General features: G+C 38.6%; 1 protein-coding gene across 1 annotated transcript; it reads right to left on the bottom strand.

Moving 5' to 3' along the window:
• Positions 1-2,842: 2,842 nt before the first annotated feature.
• agpat5 (1-acylglycerol-3-phosphate O-acyltransferase 5 (lysophosphatidic acid acyltransferase, epsilon)) lies at positions 2,843-13,661 on the bottom strand. The gene is made up of 8 exons (XM_061086749.1): positions 12,865-13,661; positions 12,226-12,295; positions 12,018-12,133; positions 11,823-11,912; positions 10,854-10,944; positions 9,789-9,950; positions 5,908-6,031; positions 2,843-5,224 (listed from the first exon to the last, which is right to left on the bottom strand). The coding sequence occupies exons 1-8, from the start codon at positions 13,081-13,083 to the stop codon at positions 4,999-5,001; spliced, it is 1,098 nt and encodes a 365-aa protein (XP_060942732.1). The 5' UTR covers positions 13,084-13,661; the 3' UTR covers positions 2,843-4,998.
• Between the last annotated feature and the right edge of the window lie 813 nt (positions 13,662-14,474).

Genomic DNA, 14,474 nt, shown 5'->3' with positions numbered 1-14,474 from the left:
AAATTCAAATAAATCTTCCTTACAAATTCAAAATGTTAATACCTGGACTACTTTGGACCTTGTGAACAAGTTGTTTTAACCTCAGGTCTTTTGAGAGGAAATGAAAGTTTGCACAAATCTTGTTCTTTTTTTTTCAAGTTAAAACACTTAAAAACTGTGACTGGCTATACAGCTGACAATGATGCACATACATACAATACACTGTTACACAAGTACAGTTCTTTTTTTAAAATCCATTCTCACATTTCGTAATTCATACTTGGCCTCCAGAAAGTTGGTACATGTGCACAAGTGATAGGAATCTGAAGCTGTTTCCAAGACATAGCACACCTACACTTTGACAAGTGCATGTTTTATTAAAACTATTTCAGATAATTGAATGTCTACTGATACATGTTGAAATTATTTAATTCTTTGCTTTGGGTTTTTAAGCTATATTACGATTAAGGTGTAGACAGAAGTTTGAGAAGGAAATTTTCTTCTTCTAATATTAATGGTTTATCTAAATTCTTCTAATAGACCTGTAGTTTATCTACTTGAGGGTTACTTATGTTCGAGGTAGGTCTTTTAACATCTCATTTGTTTTGAACACTACAACTGGGTACCCATCATCCATATGACTTTGATGTAAGTTTTCTCCTGTTAGTACAAAATTATAATAATACAAAATTAATTACACTGCATGTGTAATTCATTTTAATTTAACCCTAACCCTGCCTGATATACCCCTATAGTGTCCATGTTTAATTCATTTTCATGCCAGTGTTTTTTTTTTAAATGCTAAAAGTGTTTTTGGAAATACAGAAGGGACACATACTTGAATTTCAGGGACGCAGGTTGACTAAAACTTAGTGTTACGTGGGGAGGACTAATTTGTGTTGGTTTTGAATTCTCTTGCATTTTCATTAACCCCAGTTCTTATATTCCTTTGTATGTCTAACTGAACAGAGCTTTATTAGTAACTGATGAAGACATAGAGTAACCTTCATGGTATGAGAGGGGAAATCCAGTAGTATGTCCTGCTGCTAACGGTGAAATGAAACTCCCTTCTTTTTTTTCTGTTCATGCTGAAATAAAGTGGATTCACTTGGTCTGACGTTTTCGTTCACATCTTTATAAAACACCTCATTAGCTTCACACTACAAACCCTGTGGGGGGGAAATGTTTTTTGAGAGACGATTCCAGATTCATTCACTAGACTAGCACTCAGTAGAGCTCAACAGAGCCGTACAGGTTCATCTCTGATCCATGCAGCTTTCTTCTAAGTTTTGTGGTTATTGGTCCAGCAGTTTATTACATGTTGATTGACAAATCAGAGGTGAAAACATAACCTCCTTAGCAGAGGTAATAAAACCTCCACACATTTGTCAAGGAAATGTCACCAACATTATTAATAATTAGAAACAAAACAGGAAATTAAAAGTAGAATGAAATGTTTCTAGAAAATCTAAATAGTTGACGGGTAATTTTCTGTTGGTCGACTTATCAATTAATTTATTAAAAGCTAATTTTCCCCTGCTACTTAGTTTATAGGGTTCTTATATTGTGTTTTATTTACATTGTATGTATTGGTTTATTTTTGTTGTGCACTGGTTGCTGGTTGTACATCAAATTACCCTTGAAGGATAATAAAGATTTTCTTTTATGCACAGCTTTAGTTAATCACAAGCTGCACAAACCAAGCAAGAGCAGAAGAGGAACCCAGCAGCCAGCAGGGGGCAGCCTCAGGACATCACATGGAAGCAAGCAGCAGCAGACTGTGATTCTTGTAAGGTGTCAGAAGACAAGTTTGGAAACTACTGGGTTATACTCTAACAATAGGTTTTTAAAGCATGTTAAATCCTCCAGTATCTTAAATCCAAAAATATAAAATTAACTTTTAAGTAAGGTAGTAAAGTAGAAAATATTTTTTCAGAAGTGTGTAGAAAAAGCAGACACACACTCACACGATAATTTGTCCATCTTCTTAGTGTGCTTAGTTCCTCACGGTAGTCAGCAGGCGGTTTGGCCTAGTAGGTAGAGGGGTCGATCCCCAATCTTTCTTATCTTCGTGCCGGCAATATACTGAACTCTTAAAATTGGCAGGAAATCGCAATGGGCTTCTCCACAGGATGTGCGCAATGGGGTTCTGCGCAGGATGTGCGCAATGGGCTTCTGCGCAGGATGTGCCGTGTTTTTTTAAATTTTAATTTATATTTTTAAATTTTTTTTTAATTTGAAATAGTTATGGTTCATTTTTGTTTTTAAATTTACATATTATTAGATATTGTGCATTGAATAGGTGGTTGAAGTCCTGCCAACACGACAGCCTGACAAACTTACCCATGAGTTCGGACCCAGCTCCTGTGTCCACTGGTGTCCTGGTTCCACCCATGGCAGCGTAGTGGCGTGGGGCTGGCTCATCCCTGCGGCCCAGGGAGCGCATTTCTCCGCGCTTGTTCAGGGGTAAATGATGCTGGTCTTCACAGGTGACTGACCTACGCAAGCCTGTGAGGAGTCAATGTTTCCTAAAAGATACATTTATTTATTCTGGCCTGCAGCTGTCCCTCTGGCAGCTCAGGATTTGTTCTGCATGATTTACTCAGAAGGGTTCTAAAATTAGTTCCCACTTGATGTGATACGAGCTCTTATAACCACATGGGTATAAATCTTTAATCAGTCAACATGGGATTGTTCAAAATTTGGATTTTAAAGAAGATAAATAAATGTTCCACAATCAGCCTAATTCCCGTAATGTAAAACTTCGGTCTCCAGAGACACTGCACCTCTAATAACAGTGGCAGAAGACTTATTATTAACCACGTGTTGAGGACAGTAGGACAAAAGAGACAAGTTGACTCTCCCCAAAGAAATTCACTTTATTTCACTCCGATTCCCCATTTCCAGAACGTACACACACACATTAAAGGTTTCATCATTTCATAATAGTTCTCAAAAAGTGTAAATGCATTCTTAGAGCAAAATAAGCCACTATGAAGTGTAGACAATGTGACCACGAGCTGCAGCGAGCAGCAGCTCCAGCACGCTGGAGGTCACCTGCTGGAATAAAGAGCCACTGTGGCCCCCTGTGGGAGGGCTGAGGACCAACTCCTCCAGAGAGAAGGCACACATTTTCAAAAACCGTTGGCATTGAAATACTGTCTACGCAGAGTTTCCTGATGAGTTACAGTCTGATCTTGTCAGGATAAAAATAACTATAAAATGGCTGACAAGGGTCGTTTCAGAACGAGGAAGGATTATTCAAGTGAGGTATCAGAGAAACATGTAAAAATCATGAGATGTACTGTATCATGATCCACGCGAGGAAAACATATGGCAGACTGACTCTTAAGGAGGATGAGATAGCAAAACATGTAAAGTGACTTGTGGAAAATACAATGTTTTCATTCAGTAAACGACCACAATGGACACAGTGCGTTTCACAATACAGTGATGATTATAATACAAATGGCTTTGAGTGCACAGGAACCTGTGATATTCTGTTCACATGGCTTTGTCAGCTTTTTGCAAGGTAGATATTTTCAAGTGAGCTGTAAAAGTAACAAATGCATAAAAAAATTATGGAACTGCAAATAAACAATAATAATAAAATACATATCATTATAATGTAATTAGGCCAAAAATACACTTTGTTTTGGCAATGAATAATATCTTAAAGTTAAGCGATATTTTACATCATAGACCGTCTTTAAAGATGGATGAGATGATTGCTCTCCAAAAGTGAAGCCAAAATGTCTCATTCGCCACCTGGTGGATGGCTATAGTATAGTTCATAACTCCCACCTCATCCTAATAGGACATGGACTAAACTAAAAAAGTCAATGTACATGTTGAATAAAACATTTTCCTGTCACACTGATGTTTGTGTTTGAAGTGCTTAGTATCTGGCAAGTTTGTTTTTAATTAGTTATTTGATGCTATAAAAAAGAAACAATGACACTTGAGCTGACTGGCGATTGGTGGAGCTTGTGTATCGCTCCAAGCCCGATTGTTATTGTTATTATTGACTCAGTCTCCAATTCATGCATCGGCAAATGATGCCAGCTTTTGTCTCTGGGATAATTTGGCTTCATTCCTGGATAGTGGAAGCAAGTGGATAAGAGTCGTCCATCTTTATTTACAGTCTATATTTTACATTGGTAGAACATTTTCATGGGTTACACGCATTCCTCTATACAAGCTCATTTTTTTAATAATAATAAATGGGTTTTGGAAATTAAGAAAAAAATTGTCCTCCTTTTTAACGGCTACATTCATTATCGCTATGTAACAAGTGCTGTCACTATGAATAGTTATGGTAACATTGCAGCTGGTGTCATGTTCATGAGCTCATATAGAAGACTGCAGATCATTTCTTTTATTCTACTAATGTAGAAACATCACTTAAAATTTACAAAGTGCATAATCCTTCTGACAATTGACTTGAAAAGAGACATTTCAACCAATGTCAATGAGTCAATGCACTTCATTATTACTGATCCATCGTCAGGAGGCTCGTGCACTCTCAGTTTCACACAGTATCTGACCATCACCTTTAAACCAGTTTTTAAACTACTCGGCACACTTTGACAAAAACAAATGTCATAAGAGCTTTAGGGACCATGCAAGAATACTAAATGGATAACTCTTATGAAGGGGAAAGTACTTTTAGAGGGGAAATATGTTTTAATATCATAATAGCGATCAAAGGGGATTGCTGAGAAACCCAGTACTTGACTTTAATTCAACTCAACTCCTGTTTTATCATCGTTTCAGGCTGCATATCCGAGTAACGCGCAGGAACAAGTAGCAAAAAAAGCCTTCATTTCTCACATTTCAGTTCAGCTTTCGGCTCAAGGTCAACATTTAGCCAGACGTGCAGGATAAAGCTCTGAGCCTCTTATCAGATAACTGCTCTGCATCTGGAACACACCTTGTGTCGTTGCGATACAGGAAAATGGCACCGTCTCTCTATGTGTTTTGTGCGTCTAACTGTGGCAGCCTCTGCCCGTCCGTTCGTTAAGGAAACACGTTCACCCACAGCCAGCCAAGCAGCGTCCCATAAACCCAGGTGGTCACATACAGTTTCCTGCCATTCTCTGTCAGCAGTAACGGCAGTGTCAGTCCTCCCAAGATCGTCACTGACGGAAGGGTTTTCCAGAGGTTTAGCGGAGACGGTTTGCCTTCACCTGGGAACCTGCGGATTTTGTCTGGATCCTCCGACTCGTAGAAATCTGTGAGCAACCTTTATAAAAAAACAAACAGGGGAAATCACTTTGGAATTCAGACCGTTTTAGAAATACAGAGTTCACATCAGGATTTTTACCGAACATAAAAACTGCACACAAATCACATCAGGGCTTTTCTTTAGCTTGGTTGGTGTTACGAATGTTGGTCCCACTTTTCTGGACTTTTCCTATTCTTACGTTCAACTGATTTCAGGACTAGAACAAAAAAATATTTTTATTGCATTAAAATCCTTGCTCATTCCCCCTGCAACCATTTCAGCTCCAGTTAGTTATCACTAGTTGGGAAACTTGAATTTTAGTAACATTTGGAAAATCATGAGCTTATTTCACTCATGAGTTGTTTTTGATATGATATGAGACTCTGCTGCTCTGTTGGATAGATTTTAGAGTTTAATCTCTCTAACAACTTACGAGTTCAAAAAATTTGACTGGATCTTGTTAGGTTATTCTTGATCAACTATTCTTTGGAATCAGAATTTCACAATGAGCTTGACATCTATTTTCATCTCATGTTTTCTAAGAAACAGAAGCTAAGAATCAGTAACTGAAATTCCTGGCGTTGAAGTGCAAAACATTTAAAAACCTCAACTCACTGTGCTTTAAGCATTGATGGGATAGCATGCAATTTCAACATCATAAATTCTTCCTCCCACGCTCACAGACACACGCACGCACTTACCGGTCCTTGATTTCGAAGCGCTCGTGCAGCCACCTGCGGAAAAACAGTGGCTCTGGAGGAATTTCCTTTATATCCACACGGTCGAAGTGTATGTGGACCCGGGGACATTCTTTACACAGGAATTCTGTCAAACAGAGAAAATAAAAGAGACTAAACAAAAACAGGAAAAGCCTTTCAGCGAAACGGCACGTAGAGCAAGCACTTAAAATCAACACAAGGTGACAGTGATAGAGTGTAGAGTGTAGAGCCACTGTGACACCATGATGCCAAGGCCCTTCGACTCAAGAAAGGAAAGAGCTGTGAGGTGAACACAGCTTGTTGGTCATGAAGGTTACATAACTGATTCTTTAACAGGAAAAAAAATACAGAGGGGATGATAAAATACCTGAAATACATACAAAGATCAATTTAAGATCTAAATGAAATAAATCATCCGAACATTCAATTGAGTTTCATTTGCTTAGTGATATAAATAAAATTCTCTCCAGTCAATACGTTAAAAGGTTTTCAGTCTTAAGCCAAATCAAACTGTCAGGGTAGTGAGAGTAGAAAGAAAACCTGATGAGTGTCTGAGAAGGTCAGACATAAAAAAAAAAGTAGCCAAGTGTGAATGCTCAAGGCAACACATGTATCCCCAGAGACCTTCAACTTCCTGTTTCCACAACATGCAATATTTTCAGGAAACTTGGCATGGTGACCGAAAGAGGAAACTTGATCGAAGTCCGCTGCGAGAGATTGCTTCGCCGGTGGAGCGTGCGCCTCCATCAGCTGCTGCACAGATTGAAACCGACCCTCTGTCACAACCCGAGCCAGTTTAACAAACGCTGAAAACTCAGTGAACCCCCTCAAAAGAAAGCAGAGTTTCCACTGCGGATCATGCGCGCGTGTGTGTGTGTGAACAGAACAATGCTCCAAAAACACTTATAAAAACAACCTGGAAGAGGTAAAGGAAATTAACTGTACGCTCTCGAGTGATAAACAAGTCCTGATTTTCGAAAAACAAACTGAAAATGTGAGAGAAGAAATCGTTAATATGTGGAAACATCTGTGTGCACAGGGGAAAGCAAACTGCTGGAAGAGACGTGCACAGAGTTGTTTCACTGAAGCCCCTGATAATAATAAACTTTATTTATATGGCACCTTTGAAAACAAAGTTATAAAGGGCTCCTTACGAGTAAAAATGATAAAAGCAATTTAAAATGAGTTTAAATATAAAGCAATTAATCAAAAGAAGCAAAAATTAAATCATTATTGCAATTCTATAAAACAATTATGAAGGTTGAGACCACAAAGGCAGATAAAGTAAATTTATTAATGTGTTTTTAAGAAATTAGAGTGACAGAATAACAGAAAAGCCCCGGTCACCAAGGGTCCTCAGTTTAGTTTGTGGAAAGGCGAGCAAATTCTTTGATGAGAACAAATAAGTATCCAAAAATGATTAAGTACTCAAAATCGTCGTTACCATTTCTGTTCTCTGATCTAAAACATTCAACTTCTAATATCCATATTGGAGAGAGTCCTGTTTCTTCTAGAACCTCTTCATGCGTTTTCAGATAAACATGATCTCTTTGCTCTAAGATAAAGTCATGGACCACATAGAGATTTTAAAATAAGGTCAGAACTCAGAACATTTCCACATTCACAGCTTCCTGCTCTAATAGTAATAAGTGAGCTCCTGGTATGAGATGGGTCCTGGAATTCCAGTGATAAATCAACATGCTATCAGCATTCAAATGAAATATTTCTCAATTTCTAACAAAAAGCATTATCCTGAGCACAAAGCAGAATTAGCTTTGTATAATACTGTGGAGTTATCCATTTATCCATCAAACAGTTTAACTGAATGTTTCCTCCGTGTTACATTTGAATTATTACCTCTGTGTTTGTTTTTTAGATTATGCAATAACTACTGGAGAGATTGGCACAAATTACTTGGTGGACAGATGTGTTGTGGAAGAACCCATTAAATTTGGTGCAGATCCAGGAAAAAAATGTCACTAACTTTTTCATTAATTTCTCATAGGGACAAATTTACCATGTCCTGATATATTGAGTGTTAATTTGGTGCACATTTAAATAAAATCTAGATCTAGTTTTATATTCAAAGCTATAATTGAAATGAATTGGTCAAACTGAATTAGTCAGCCTGCATGCAGCAATATGTGCCACACCGGTTATGTTGTGTCCAATTATCAATTTGTTCGATTATGACATCACAGTTAATGACTGAATATTTTGAAAACTCAGTATTAAGTCTTAAATCTCAGAAACTGTAATTTCAGTCTTTAAATAAAGACGTCAGCTTGTAGCTTCACATTCAAATGAAGTAAAATGTTCATACTGATGAGAAACAGAAGGAACGTCAATTAGCTAAAGCCTCAGTTCCCAGCTCCTGTTGAAATTACTAAAGTCCCAGTCACCACATGAGGTCAGGATGTGCGTGATGGGAAGAAAGCTTTTCTGCTTCTCTTTGTTCCGTTTGCTAGAAACACGTCAATGTTTATTCTTGACTGTAGCAGGAGGGTATTTGTTTGTTGTTTTAAAACAACCGGGAACACAGAATAATCAAAACCTGAAAAACACAGAGTCATGCTGTTTACAGGAAGACACAGATGTTAATAGGTGATGTTTGCTTTGTGATTAATTAAGGAGGGAGTCAACACAGTGTTGCAGGATTGATAACAAACTGCCTGTGGGACTGGAAAGCGAATCAGCTGCTATCTGCTGAGGGTCTGTATCTGTGTTTGTATCAGGAGCTAAAATGCTTTTGTGATATACTTTTTTATTATTTTATACATTGATTCTTGATATCAGGTTGAATATATGGAAAGCAAGTATGTGGGAAGGTGAGTCATTTGTCATTATATGATTTGTCATTGACAGTACTCGTCTGTAAATGTTACGCTTTACTGCGTGCAAGTGTAAATACCTGATTGAAACCTGTTTGGTCCTGAAGGGTCAGACCAGAATCTGACAACATTTGAGTTCTGTCAGATTGGCTGGGTTATCTACTTGATTTTTTGTGTCTGTAATCAGGTATAAAGCCAGGCTTGGGCGGATTCTGACACAAAAAAATCAGAATTTCCACCTGGTATTATCATGTGATCTCTACCTGGATATTATATATGGATAATGACATCCAATTCTTACCTGGTAGTAATAAGTTTTTCTGTTGTGCTGACTCTGCAAACACTGTTTGGAACCCAATAAGGAAATCAGTTATGCAGAGCCGTCAACAAACGTGTCACGTTCCAAAGCAGAGAAACCATTGCCATCAATTAGTGTCATTCATTATTTAAATAGCCTGTATTTACGCCTGGCAATTAACAAATCAATGTGTGAGCCAGATACCAGATAGGATTTGGCTGATCTGTTCAATTTCGTGTTCTGCATGTGTTGACATCTAAAATTAACATACACGTTTCGAGATTCACACAAGATCTCCAGATACAGATCCCATTTTAACGGCAGTAACGGACATTTTTATTCTAAATACTAAAACAGGAAAGGAGCAGTGAGTGAGCAGACCAGAACTTTCTAAAGTCGACTGATGTAAAGGCAAACAGAAGAAAAAGTTTTTTGTAAGCTTCTTCTACACTGTGGGTTGTAATTTCACTGAGCTGAGCATTTTCATGATTGCATTTTGACCAGACTTACTCCCAAATGATTGGTCTGGCCCTTCCAGTTAATCATGTTCACGGAGATGTGCACATAGATGTGTTTTTTTTTACCCATTGGGATAAAAAAAACAAAAAAAAAAACAGATAAAAATCCCACTGTACAACCAGGTTAAATTGAGGAAATTGAAATGTGTACATCTTTTTCAGGAACACATGATCTAAAAACTGAATGTCTATGGCCAACTTCCAATACCTGCTTACCTGGCATGGATGGTGCAGGTCTTCTTTGACCAGAAGAATCCAGCGTTCCCTCGTAGGCCACTGTGATGTCATACACGGCGTTCAGGTGGTCCTTCATCGACTCCATGGCTACGTGAGACGCTTTCATCCTGGGTGTTAGAGTGTGCTTCAGAACAGCCAGTCCTATGGTAAAAACATGAGCAGACCAGAGCATTAGGTTTACAGACTGTTTACTATGAAGCCTGTCACATCAGCTCACTGAACATTAATACAGCTAGTATTTAGTGTAATAAAATCTCATTGTAACCGATTGAGTTTCTGCACAGTCTCTCCCCAGTCCATCCATCCTCTGCTTACTAATACCTCACTAATAGCAGATAATGTCATGTGCACATGGCGGCCCTGCACAGCGATTTGTTTGGATTAATGGGGGAAGGTGATATTTAGAGCTGCGGTCAAGAGATAGGCTTAATCTCTGCTGAATGGATACAGTTTATGAGCTGACCTGAGCAACAGACTGCGCAACAGCAGCGTAATAAACATGATGACACATCTCATGTATTCAATGGTCAAATTATAAAGCTATGATGAAATGCACTGTCAAATTCAAGCAGCATGTAAAGCAGTACATTTTACTTACGCTCTTTCTAACTAGCTCTTGTAATTACTGAGAGTGAGCACTGAATTCTCTGTTGTAGATGAGCATTACGTCAATTTAGTCCTCAAAATATTGAGTTCCATAGATTAAATATAAAACAAGTAGTTTTGGAAGAAGCTGACCAGTTCATGGCACAACACCAGTGATTCAATAATGATGATATAAATGAATATGGCAGTTATTAAGCTCTACCAACTAATATTTTAACAAATGGGCATAAAATTAACTATGTAATAAAAGACGACATTTGAGTTTCTGAGGTTGTTTCTCTGCATTTTCTTTGTTTTATTGCTCTCAGGGATTAAAACAAGTAAAAAAAGGTCCGACTAAACGTCTTTCTTCATTCCAGCACACATTGCAATATACAAATGGTAAAACATGTGACAGAGTAGCAGTAAAGTCATAAATGGCTGATATCGTGCCAGTACCTTCTTTTGTAGCAAAAGCCTGACTGTCAGCGATAACTTTCTTCAGCTCTGGATTATACCGAGTTCCTTCTGGGAAAATTACGAGGTACATCTGAGGGGAGGAAAAGACGTTAAATAAAACCTCCTTCATATTTGATTCCTTACATGAACCAAACGTAGTGGAATTTCTGACAAGTACAGAAATTCGAGGAACATATTGTGCTGCACTTGTAGTGTTTGAAAAAAAACTGGATACACATTTTTAGTGTCTCACTCTTTAAAAATTGATTTGGATTGAAGCTCAACAATTACCAGGAAGTTGTACCCATCCGATGAAATGCTTTAGCGCAAGTAGTGCACAAATATATACTTGCATCATTATTTTTCATTTTCTGAAAAATATTGAGGCATTTTCAACAATAACAAAATCCTCACATTTGCAAATGATGAAACAACAAATGTTTCATAACATAACTAGAATTAGATGTCAATTGAATGCTGCATTTTATCATTATTTCAGTGATATTTTGTTGTCAAAACATACATTTCAAAATCTGGGTTAGTCTTATTTCCTGAATTTCTGTTAATGTGACAACTTATTCTGTTGATGTTGGCGAGACACAAAACGACCTGACACGCACACACAGTGAGAGGGGAAAACACAAATCTCCTTCGCTTTAATCCAAAAAAGTGATTAGAGGCGAACTCTTAGTGTCGACACCAGTTAAGACACAGTGTAACAGGAACTTCATGACTCAATATCTAATTAAGATCAAATGACCAACGTTTCACAATGTTCAATTCATACACGTCAAAGCCTTAATAAGATAATAGGATTAGAGGGAGTTTCTCTAGATGGAATTTTGAAAGACGACTGCAGGAAATCTGAATTCAAGTTGTGAAAGTTAAAAATGCTTAAAATAATCATAAAAGAACTTCCTTACATTAAATATTGATGTGCTCAAGAGGCTACTTTATAAACAAACTTACTGGTGCTCCTGATTGGGTCTGAGTGTGGAGTTTCGTCTTCATCGCCTTCTCATCAAAATTTGCGCTTCGTTTGACATAGATCCCGCCATGCTAAAAAAAAGAGAGAATCTGATTAGTGAGGAATGAAGTTTACGTTTTGTCATTTACAAGTGACATTCACATAATGACATGCAAATACTCACAGAGTAGCATTACCTGAGAGAAATACCACCCGTACAGCGGGAGCCACTTGAGTCCATCTTTCAGAACATATCTGACATGGCCGATAGCACTCTGCCTGATGGCGAGCATGTCAGCGATGATCCAGTCAGCTAAAAAGAAGCACACGAATAGATTATAAATACTCACGTCATTCACATTGATCTAAGTTTATAAAAGCTGCATATTCATATATATATGGTACCTGTACATTGATGATTAGACATGTAGATGACGTTCTCTTTGTTCTTTGGTATATCTCCATATATAACAATCTAGAGAGAAAGGAACAAAAGCAGGTTTACACAGATGTACAGTGACATGAACAGACTTTTATTTTGTAGTTTTAAATATTCAAACTGCTTCAGGGATTTGGTTGCAGCCAAGACATGTTGCTCTACAAAAACCTTCGAAGACTGCAGCTTTTCATAGACCCTGAGGGGATTTATTGAGAAACTTTCCTTCTAATCTAATCATGCGGCCTCCAGCTGAAGGCAAGGAGCAGGCAGCTTACCACACAAACAGCATCATAGCAGAGACTGAGGTTATATGACACTATCACAGTCAAGTGAACAAGGAGTGGCAGCAACAGGGCAGAAGAATGCAGACATTCTTGTTGTGCTTCTCCCTAATCATACCCTGGTCATTTCATTTGTTTATTTAGACTTTTCTCAAATAAATAAACCTACAAAAATGAACTGATCTGTGTGGAGTGACCACATCAAATCGAATTCAGGTTAAAAAGTGTGCAGGTACAGGCAGTCAGAGTGGTGGTATTTTGATTGATAAACAAACCATCATCAGTTTAATCTGAAACAATGGGATTGTGTGTTGGATCACTTGCCTCCACTCCTGTGTAGTTCTCAAAGAAGAAGAGGACCATGCTCTGGTAGATGGAGTACAGTCGGTCGTCTACTCTGTGGTACACTCTCGCTGGCAGCACAGTTGACAGGAGACGCCAGACTCCCCACGACAGCACGTAAGCCGGGGCTGTTCCCAGCATGACCGTGGCTGGGAACCAGTACCGCAGCGAGTGTGTGTGCACGACCAGGGAGAGCAGCATGGTCCCGACCCCTGGCTGCACCGAGGCAGCGACGGTCCCTGAAGAAAGGCTCGGGGCCAGGCCAAATGACAGACTATCTGTCCCACGCCACACCTGGCCCGCGTTCTGCACACCTGTCCTGACAAGTCAGCATAAGAACGCGAGGAGGCTCCAGAGGCAGCGGAGAGGCGGGGGGAGTGAGGAGCTAGCTCGGCTAAAGCTAACTGTAACCTTGTGTGCACGCCGCAGTTAGCCGCGCCGGCTTAAGGGCTAGCAGCCTCCCATACTGCGACACACAAGAAGCCAAAGAACCCGCTGTTATCCGATTAGCTTCGTCATCTCTGTGCGACGGACCGGAACCCGACCTCGACCAGAACTCGGAACATCTACACAGGAAGTTACCGGGAAGTGTTAGCGCGGTGGTTTTCACATTCGGGGAAGTTTTAACTGACGTCTCCTATGACGTGCAAGCGACCGGAAACACGGGGACACTCGACCTGTCAGCGGGGATATTCAAAAGATAAATAATTTCCTTTCTTCTCCTCCAGTTTCCATCTTTCTCCACTTAGCTGTTCAGAACTAGCTTCGTGCGGCGAATGTCACACACGCCTCTCTACGTCACGACACTCGGTAACATCGGCCGAGCTGATTGGCCGACCAACGGAGGAGAAGCTGGCCAATAGGCGGCCAGATATTAAAGGGTCAGGATCAGCCACTCTTTTTAAAAGTTTAAATGTTTTGTTTTCCTACACGTCAATACAAAATTGTCTTAAAGAAAAGAGGATGAGAAATATATGATAAGAAAACATTTGTTTGAGTCAGTCACGTATGATTGTTTAAGCAGATTTGTATGTAACAATTTTTTTAATATAGTTTTACCTTTTATTTTTTTGTCAAGGCTTAGTTAGGTATGCAGTTTGAAGGATGAAACACGACAACTGAAAAGCGCCATGTGCTAAAAAAAACAAGATATAAATAAAAAGCCTGGAAGAAAAATATACCTACAATATGTGATTCCTGATGACTCAATTAAAATATCCCCAAACACAAGGATGGGAGTTAAAATAAAATAGAAAAATAAAATCTTCATAAATTCAATTTGTTCAAATTTTGTGTAAAAAATATAATTCAATCTGATGCATTGGATATGATTTAATTATGTTTGGACTAAGATAACAAAGGGTGTAGCCAGAACGACATTCGTCATATTGTGCTTACTTAAGAGTAAAATACTGACATAATTGTTTATTTTATGTGGAGTACTGACTCCAAAAATGTTACACACACAGTTAAATCAAAATCATAACTTTAACAAATATAAAACATGGAACACTGAAAACTACATCGAACAAAATAAAAATGTGTTTTGATCGTAAGGCTGTCCACGCTTGTAAATGTATCAACTTAAAGAA

This window comes from Limanda limanda, chromosome 15, assembly GCF_963576545.1.
Source record: "Limanda limanda chromosome 15, fLimLim1.1, whole genome shotgun sequence".
Classification (NCBI taxonomy): Eukaryota; Metazoa; Chordata; class Actinopteri; order Pleuronectiformes; family Pleuronectidae; genus Limanda; species Limanda limanda.
The sequence above is the reverse complement of the archived record's forward strand: the minus strand, read 5'-3'. Positions and strand labels throughout refer to the sequence as shown.

Coding starts and splice junctions, on each gene's coding strand:
- agpat5 (XM_061086749.1), bottom strand. CDS start 13,083: ATGCTGCTCTCCCTGGTCGTGCACACACACTCGCTGCGGTACTGGTTC. Junction 12,296..12,864: donor AGAACTACACAGGAGTGGAG/GCAAGTGATCCA, acceptor CTTTCTCTCTAG/ATTGTTATATATGGAGATAT. Junction 9,951..10,853: donor GGCTTTTGCTACAAAAGAAG/GTACTGGCACGA, acceptor TTTTTACCATAG/GACTGGCTGTTCTGAAGCAC.